General features: G+C 36.3%; 1 protein-coding gene across 2 annotated transcripts in view; it reads left to right on the plus strand.

Moving 5' to 3' along the window:
* LOC122057180 (agamous-like MADS-box protein AGL11) overlaps positions 1 to 7,875 on the plus strand; it is a 34,729-nt gene extending 26,854 nt beyond the window's left edge. For both annotated transcript variants that reach the window (XM_042619203.1, XM_042619195.1), the window contains exons 3-9: positions 2,910 to 2,991; positions 3,430 to 3,491; positions 4,049 to 4,148; positions 4,513 to 4,554; positions 4,662 to 4,703; positions 6,691 to 6,852; positions 7,645 to 7,875. In XM_042619203.1, coding sequence (XP_042475137.1) covers positions 2,910 to 2,991; positions 3,430 to 3,491; positions 4,049 to 4,148; positions 4,513 to 4,554; positions 4,662 to 4,703; positions 6,691 to 6,852; positions 7,645 to 7,656 — 502 coding nt within the window. In that variant the 3' untranslated portion in view covers positions 7,657 to 7,875. The remainder of the gene's footprint in view (positions 1 to 2,909; positions 2,992 to 3,429; positions 3,492 to 4,048; positions 4,149 to 4,512; positions 4,555 to 4,661; positions 4,704 to 6,690; positions 6,853 to 7,644) is intronic.
* The last annotated feature ends 1,950 nt before the right edge of the window (positions 7,876 to 9,825 follow it).

The raw sequence follows: 9,825 nt of genomic DNA on the forward strand, positions 1-9,825 counted from the left end.
GAAGGTGGTTTGTCTATTGAACTTAAGAGTAACTAATCCGTCTGAATTTTGGGAAATGGACTAGATATTGGTGTTTGAAACTTGAGGTGGAATAACAGTCGTTTGCAACTGTCATTCAGTAGGGAAAGAGATGTCTTTCCACTGAACCAGTTTGGGGTAAACTATCTGACCCTAAAGACAATCTGTCTCAAGGTAGAGGGTTTGTCCTTTAGGAGAGCATTTGAGAGCTCGGGGTTTGACAGTCTTCATAGCTTTATATTTGATACCGTGGATGATGGAAATGGGAACAGACCCATGCATCATCTTGTACCCGTGGGTTTTGAGGTTGATTTTTTAAGAGTGAAGGATATTTGGGTCCTCCAATGCTATAGACATGTTTGGATAAACATTGAAATGAACAGGTCCAAAACAGAGGCTTGTTTCAATGGCTCCCAGGAGGGAATCATTGAATTCAAGAAATCTTAGGTCACGAAGGGCTAGCAAGAAGGATGTGTTAAGGCCTTCACGATGGAGAGGTTTGATGGCAACTTGGACGAGGTCAACATGGACATAGTTAAATTTGTGTTTGAGGTAAAGGTCTTGTAAAGACCTAGGGTCGAAAAGGGTGATCTCTTTTGTTTCTGGGGTGAAGTTTATTGTTTGTTCAATGGTTTTGATTGTTTCAAAGGAAAGCCAATCCTTTTCATAAACTTATTTTTGTGAAATCTTTGGCATGTCCCATTTTTTGAGTCTTTTGTCAAGATTTGTTATTTGTTCATCATAATGGAGCACATTATAACTTGTGCTCGCCTCACTTGCTTGTTCTTTGTTTTCATTTGGGAGTTTTTGTTTAAGAATCCCACCATATCCAATATCCGAGGCATTAGTTTTAACTATTTTAAAAGCCTCAGGGTTTGGAATAAAAAGGCAGGGAATTTCTTTGACCAGTTTTTTTATTGTTTGTATGCCAGTAGTTTGGGTTGATAACCAAGGGGTTGGGTTCCTTTTGAGCCGATGGTATAAGGGTTCGGCAATCTTACTAATTTGAGGAAGAAAGTCACAAACATAATTTAGACTTTCTAAAAATAAAAGTTTGGGGAAGGCATAAGCCACTGTTGCAGACGTGGGTATTTGATAACTTATATTGGACATTCAAACCAGACCCATTAGCAGTGTTGAGACGTTGGGTCGTTCGTTCATAGAACTGGGTTGGAATAGCACCTTCGTTGATGCAATTGAGCTGGGCTCCAGAATCAACAAGGGCAATGGCCGAGAATTTGAATGAGGCATTAATCATCAGAGTAATGTGGATGTACCAATTTTGACAAGTAATGGTAGCCACAAAGCCAGGAGGATGTTCTGGGTTAGATGAATCTTGAGTTGAAAAAGGATTTGAAAAAGGTTCATTTGCTAAAATAAAAGTTTGGGGAAGGAAAAAGCCACCATTGCAGACGTGGGTATTTGATAACTTATATTAGACATTCAAACCAGACCCATTAGCAGTGTTGAGACGTTGGGTCGTTCGTTCATGGAACTAGGTTGGAATAGCACCTTCATTGATCAGAGATTCTTTGATGGAGAAGTTCTGCTTTAAGAAAATTTAATTGTTTTGTTAATATTTTGGTTAATAGGAGTTTGAGCTTGTAAGAAAGGGAAAACAATTTTCTAACCTTGGAATTTTGTTGTAATACCATCTTGGGTTATTTTGAAAGGTTTAATTTTCTCTAAGAAAGGTTGTCCAAGAATTTTATATATATATATATCCCACCGTCACCCTACAAAAGAGGGTTGGGTAAAGCCGGTAAGGTAACCACTGAAAAACTTACTTCCTACTTTTAGGTCTATATATTATACTCAAGTTTAGCGAAATGTTCAATGATTGGTGGTCCAAAAAACAAATCCATAGATATCCATCTAATTCAATCTGTCACATAGAAGGTTGATATGACAATTCCAACCATTGGATATAGGGAATAGTTTGATTTCGCCACATATCAATTTTCACACACAAATTCAGCCATATAGCCTCTTATATACGTATTACTATGAATATGTTTTATCTTTATCCCTCGAGTTATTTCCGATTATCTATTTGCCATTGATCTAGTTGATAATTCATGTTCTTTATATGTCTTTCTTCCTATACATCTTTCACTTACAACGGGAAGTGTTTGAAGATAAAAATGGATTAGCAATTCCATTTCTTCTTTATCTAACAAAAAACCCCTGGGGCATAGTGTCGGTGCTTACTTGTGTTCATTAAACAAACTCTTTTCAAACCAACTCTGAAAGCTTTATTCCACCATGTAGTAACTGTATTTAGCCTAGAAAGTTGCCAAATGAAAAGAAAGTGATGTGGATTTAGTGTGCCAATGTTCGATGCCAAATAAATTGCCGTATGGCTGGGTGGTTAATCGATGTAAGTAGAGCTCTTTGTCCACATAACCAAGTCATTATCAGGTTTTTACTTTTGCCACATGCGCACCCAATTTAATTGCGTTGAAATTTTATAGACAGGTAGACAGCAAAATCCCTGCTCACATGTCAAGTCCAAACCCAAATGGAGTTTGCCATATTGCAAAACAGATCATTAAAAAATAATGACATTTATTATGGGTGCAAAGGAACTATTGAGATAGTGTATGTACATAAATGGGAGGGTATAGCATTACATGAGTTAAATGACTAAATTTGAGTATGAAATTTGACATATGTTATACTCAGACCGTCTCATATGTATTCAAGGTGAGATTTACTATTTGACACTTCCACGTGATGGAATTAGATGTCGTGATCAGGGACCCACTTACTAGTGGTGTCCAACCAAGGAAACTTTTACCATATTAGATTGTTTCTAATAATTATTTAATTTTCTATTTTATCTGTATAAAATATTTAATATTTATAATTTAACATTGTTTTCCTTACAGCATAAAATCAACAATAGAGAGGTACAAGAAGGTCTCTACAGATAATTCAACCATAACCTCTGTTGCTGAGGCAAATGCTCAAGTAAGCAATTTTTGTACACCTTAACAGTGTTTTTTTTTTTTAAGCCATAGCATGAAACAAAATCTAAATCTATTCATAAACCCAAACATTTGTAAGATCAATTCTGAACAAAGCTGTGGTAATCAGGTGATTTTCCTTAAAAAAAATTATGAAATACCCTAGAAAATACTCATGTTATGGAACTAAAATACACAACTATGTATATATAGATTTTTCTTAAGAGATATATACTAAACAGAGCTGTTGTAACCAAGTGATTTTCCTTAATATTAACTATATCGCCCGTGGTTTGAAGATAATGGAATTATAAACTACCTTTTCTTTTCTCACTTTTATTCCATAAAGTGATATGCCAATAATATAGGTTACAAGTTATGGTAGTCATTAGATACTGTACAGATTACTCATTTCTTCTTTATGGCCATGGATCGGTTGTAGTACTATCAACAAGAAGCTACAAAGTTGCGCCAGCAGATACAGATCCTGACTAATGCAAACAGGTACTACTTAGTCACAGAGTTACAATACCACGCCCAAAGGAAATGACTGACTGCAGAAATTATTTGAATTGATAGAAATCCCCAAATATCTCATATCCCATTCATTTTTGCAGTAGGGTAAATGGAATATTCTTGGGGAAAATTTTTTGAACGCCTTAGACCAAGTCCACAGTCTGGCTCAAAATAACTGATTTGTTGAGATGTTGGAGTTATAAAGTCAATAGTCCCACCTCGATTTGTTCAGGTTCTTGGTGATTTTCGTAGTTTTATAATGCTTTGAAGTTTTGGGTTGGACCCTCCCACATGGAACCTTATATGTGAGGGAGAGTTTTGGGATGTTGGAAGTTAGGAAGTAATTAGTTCCACATCAATTTGTCCAGGTCCTTGGTGCCTTTGTATACTCGATGAGCTATCTCCACTTAATACATTAAGGTTTTGCGTCAGACCCTTCAACATGACTTGCACCCTTTAGATGCATTCACTGATTCAATTATCCCATTGCAGGAGTATTTTCCATAATCTGATCTTTTGAGCTCCTCTTTCCCTTTGTTGTACAGACACTTGATGGGTGATTCGCTCAGTTCTCTAACTGTCAAGGAGCTGAAGCAGCTAGAGAACCGACTTGAACGAGGCATGACGCGCATTAGATCCAAGAAGGTATCAGTATACTAACAATGTGTGTGTGTGCGTGTGTGTGTGTGAGAGAGAGAGAGAGACAGAGAGGCATCCAAGCTGTGGTCATGTGTCTAGAAGGCTGAATCTGGAAATCAAGAGCACCTCAATTTTCAGCTCTACACTTCAGTACAATGTCTTCAAACTGCTTGCCTGAAGACACTTTAAACCTAAGAAGTACTTCAAGCCTTAACTTCAAATTCTATTAAGCTAGAATTCCAGGCCTGGCCTATGTATTCATTTCCCTTGCATAGATCCTCATCATGTTATGTCTTGCAATGCTCTATTACATTTGTTAAATGACAGATTTTAACATTTTGTGTCAATTTTTATTTGTTTATGTCACTAGCATGAGCTATTGTTCTCCGAAATCGAATTCATGCAGAAAAGGGTAGGATTCCCTTCTTTCTTGTTCTCCTTTACTCTTTAATGTCTAACTTCACCAAACTCTTTTTTAAGTAATTGAATGGTTAATTGGTGTTTTGACATGCAATACAGGAAATGGAACTCCAGAATGAAAATATGTACCTGCGAACTAAGGTATGTCAATTTGGCATTACATTTTTCAATCCTCACTTCTAGTCATCTATTGAATAAACGAAAGCAATTAGGTTTTCTTTAGTTACGTGGATATAATTAAATATATGTATGATGATGCGGTGACTAGTGTGAAAAGCATGGGAGACAAGGTAGTGAATTCCTGATTACTATCAGGCTAGATCAAGGATCAACTTTAAGGCCTTATTTGTTTATACACATGCATTGATGATTAAACCATGAACATTCAAGACGAGGTCTTGTGGTTAATGCCATTTGCTGATTATATTGTTTTGATGGATGGGACGAAAGTAGGGATTAACGTTAAGTTGGAACAATGGAGATCAACCTTGAAATAAAGAGGATTTGATATAAGTAGAACAAAAATGGAATATTTAATATGTATCTTTAGTCACACTAGGATGGATTAGCAATAGATGAAATTTTAGGAGAGGGAGATACCGCAGAATGACTATTTTAGAAATTTGGGGTCAACCATAAATAAAGAAGGTTTTATAGAAGATTATGTTTCACATAGATTTAAAGTGGGATGGATGAAGTGGAGAGGTGCGTCTGGAGTGTTGTGTGATTGACACACCCCCTAAAAGGAAAATTCTATAGGACAACCGTACAACCAGCTATGATATACAGGCAGAATGTCTTTAGATAAGCTATGTGTAGAAGAAATGAGGATGTTGAGATGAATATGTGGTAAAACTAGAGATGATTAAATAAGGAATGATCGTGTTAGAGTTGATTTGGGAATTGCCCCTGATTCATGATAAGCTTCGAAGAAAGTCATTTAACGTGACATTGACATGTTTAATGGAAGATTGGAGATGAACCAGTAAGGAGAAATGATCTGGTTCAGATTGAATAAATTAAAAGGACTAGGGTCATACCCAAAATGACCATAGGAGAAATAGTGAGGAAAGACATGCATAATTTAGCCTTTTCCCAAATATAACATCGAATAGAGCCGATTGAAGTGCAAGGATCCATGCAACTTCCCACTCACTTTTTTTTTTTTTTTTTTTGCCCCATTAAGTTGGAATATGTTTGAGTTTGTTTTGTACTTTGTCAACCTCATACTAATCCATTCCCTAAACATTAGTCCAAGTTAATAAAATAGTGGCCCTCAATAGAGTAGGGCAGCAGAAAAAAGGTAGCTGAAACTAGTAATGATCTCAGAACTTGGTGGAGCTCAACAGAGTTTTAGGCATAAACTGAAGAACACTTGTGGTCCATATGCTAAAAGTGGTCATGAAAACTCAGAGCATAGTGACAATCATGGATGATGATGTACCAAATCAATGAGTAATGTAATAAAACAGTACCATGGTGTTCTTGAATGCTCATGCCTATATTTCACTGCATTTCAGATCGAAACTATGCTATCGCTATCCTTGGGGATATCCAACGGAATCTCAACCACAATTTCCATTTAGGAGAATTATTAGTATCACAAGGTTTTGTGATCTCCCTTGCTCCTTCGCTAACTCTCCTCTTTCAGAACACCACGAGTTTCTCATCCGGACCATTAATTCCCTTCCCCTTTTCCCCGTAATGGGAAGTTTAAAAAATAAACTGTAAGAAACAGAAAATAGGCAATAGGTATAAGACTTTGACAAACACTTAATAAAATATTATTAAATAAAAAAGGAGAGTATCACTTACTGTTCAAGTAGAGTTACAGAATTGTTGACAAAAGTCTTCCAACTATAGTAGAGTTGAGTCATATCCATATACTGTTTCCGGTGTACCTAGAGAGGAATTCGGCCACTATATATACCACACATAGTCATTCAGAAGAGAACACTTTATCATCCATGCCAACATTAGCCTCTGAAATTTATCATGGTTACCATTCAAGCTATATACAAAAGAGTTATGTAAATATATCTATTCATTTCCTTATACTACATTCAAACTAAAGAAGATAGAATTCCATTATTCAGTTCTGTAACATCTAGGCTTTTCTCAAACTCAGATAGCTGAAAATGAGCGTGCACAGCAAGCAAATCTGGTGACCGGGCAAGAGTTCGAGCCAATCCAGTCATATGATTCACGGAACTACTATCAAGTGAATATGTTGGAGGGAGGACCAGCCTACTCTCATCCTGATCAGAGTCAGACAGCTCTCAATCTTGGGGTAAGTAGATCTCTTTCAATTATGAAGAGTTTATACAGTACACTGAAGCTTCAAACATGGAAAATGATCCCTTCTCCCCTCAAATACCACTGTCCCTTCCCCCTATTAGGTTTTGTTGATAAAATGTCAAGCTAAGATTATAACTCACCAAGGTTGAACTGAGCAAACATGCATTGCATTTCTAGTCCTTTATGTGCTACAGAGCATGGTTTTCAAGACGTAGCTTAGGCATACTGGTTGCCTAGGCAGGTGCCTTGGTCACCTTGTTGGTGTTGCTTAGCGTTGCCTAGACTCGTGACAACTAAGTTAACAGACAAATCTTACTCCCTAACCCTAGAACTGGTGTATAATCAGGGGTGATCTTTGGAATAGGCATCCAGGCATCCTGGTTGCCTAGGTAGGTGCCTTGGTCACCTTGTTGGTGTTGCTCAGCATTCAAGCCCCCTCCAACGCCTTGGGTCACCTAGACTCTTGACAACTATGCTAACAAACAAATCTTACTACCTAACCCTAGAAATGGTGTATAATCAGGGGTGATCTTTGGGATAATATCTCTCTTTCTAGTATCCAGATGAAAGCCTCCATATAACCTTATGTTGGTGAACCATGCTACACTGACCATTCCCACCCTCTCTCTCTCTCTCTCTCTCTCTCAACAAATATGTTGACGCATGACCATGCACTTAAATAACATTTTTTTCCTGGCCGGTGATGACTAATGAATATGCACTTAATAACATTTATTTGGATCTATAGTTTAACCTAAAGATGTCTTGTTTGTTGTCCACACAGGTAATTGAGTGACGTAACATGTCTTCAAATGGATCTATGTTGTGATTGGATGTGAAGCTGTCTGCTTCTAGTTATTCAATTATTCACTCTGGCACTGTTGCAGAAACATATTAAGTGAGAAAAAAACCATTAGTATTTACAGAATAAGTATGTACCTTAGAACTCCTAACATGGATAATATCCTTTTTCATTTATCGTTAAGATATAAATAAGAAAAAGTAATCCAATGCATGAGGCTCTCATTACTGTAGGGCTTGGGAGGGGCAAGAGAGGCTTTTCCAAGTTTCAAACTTGTGACCAATATGTTACGATAGCGAGCTTAATTATTCAGTCTAAATTTTGTTAAGATATAAATCAATTCTTTATATCACGCTATACATGAGCAATGCAAATTAATACAGTGGGAAGGAATCATATGCTTAGGAGATGATCTTGAAGGAGTTAATGAAAAAGGTAGAAAAAAAAAAAAAAAAAGGATGGGTTTCCCTGTTTAATCAAGTAGACTAAGTAGTCTGTAGCGCATAAAAACAAGTACAACCATGAATCCTATCAGCTTTTATGTTTTTGAGCAATTGAGATGTCCGCACAACCATCCACTTCGGTTACAGATTCATAGAAACTCAAGTTCCTAGAGTGGTAATCTAAGAATACTAATAGCAGCCGCAAGTCAACCCTCCATAAACTTGTTATTTGGCAAGCAAGGTGGTGCAAGCAAAGTTTTGATTTCGAGCCACGAAATTACGGAAATTTAGAACCACACCTGATAAGTTTCAATTGCAATTTTCAACAGTTGGTTTTGAAGTCCAAATGGTTAAATTCGGTTCTGAAAATACGGAAAACCCTATTTTAGATTTCTAAACAGTGCAACATTTAGATTGCATTTAAAAAAAAAAAAAATACCAAAATGTTAATTTGACTTTGGACCTTGGGTGGTAGTAAGGGGGGTCAATCGGCTGGGCCTAGCCGGGCCTATACCCTTGGACTACGACCTACCTATTTAAGGATTGAGTTGATCTCAATCGGTATTGATTGGGTTCCGGGCTTTAACCAAACTTCTCCTAATCGGGCTAATTATATTATAATAGAATCTTAAACTGGGTAATGTACCAATAAAACCTTAAACGGACTTTAAACGATTTTTAATTGTCTTAAATTTTAGATACTTTAAAATATATTTTATTAAATCTTCAACAATTTAGAAAAGATATCACTTAATTACATATGATAGAAAATATCATTTATATCCTATCCTATCCAAAAAAAAAAATCCCCGAGTCAAATCAAGCTAGCAAACAGGCCAAGCAGATTAGGTGTCCGTCGAGCTTACGCTATATATTACCTATTTATAAATGGACCAAGCTTAAACCCAACACGTTTAATAGTCGATGCATGCTGGGCCAGTCTTTAGACAGTCAAGCCCGATCAATCGAATCAATGCGAGTTTGGGATTGACACCCCTAGGTGGTAGTGTATGTTATTCGCCATTATATATTCAAATATTGTGTTAGAACATAAATAATTCAATTAAAAAAAAAAAAAACTAAAATATGCATTAAGAATGAACAAACAATAAATTAAAAACCATTTCATATTATGAAATCTTATATATATAGCATTGTTGGAAAACCCGGTTTTGTGACTCGAATTGTCCTCTTTAAAACCTAGTGAGTCGGAGCAAGTCATAGAAAACCAGGCAAGTCATGTCAAAATTTTTCCTCTTATTTTCATACTAGTCTTTCTCAAGCAATCCAAATAAATAAATTAAATTTTGATTTAAATCTTGAATAACATTTCCAAGAATGATCCGAAATACTACGTTAATATTGGGGGGGTGGGGGGAATGCATCTTTTTATCTGGTAACTGCCCTACTACATGAACACACCAACAAACTGAAAATCTACACAAGATTATATTGTTTTCAAAACAAAGGTGGTAAAGGCAAAAATTCATGCAGGTTTTCAGAAGCTTTTCATACTCGAAGCACCAGGAAGTTTGAACCTGTATCAGTACAAAGAACTACAAAATGCAGTTGCGAAGCAAGCCTATCCAATACGTCACAAACTCAAGAGGGATTAAATAAAATAACAGAATAAAAAAATTAAATTATAATACAAGCATAACATTTAAGTTTACACTCACAACATGCATGTATAAATCATAGAATGCAAAGACTGACAAAT

The sequence above is a fragment of the Macadamia integrifolia genome, chromosome 2 (assembly GCF_013358625.1).
Source record: "Macadamia integrifolia cultivar HAES 741 chromosome 2, SCU_Mint_v3, whole genome shotgun sequence".
Classification (NCBI taxonomy): Eukaryota; Viridiplantae; Streptophyta; class Magnoliopsida; order Proteales; family Proteaceae; genus Macadamia; species Macadamia integrifolia.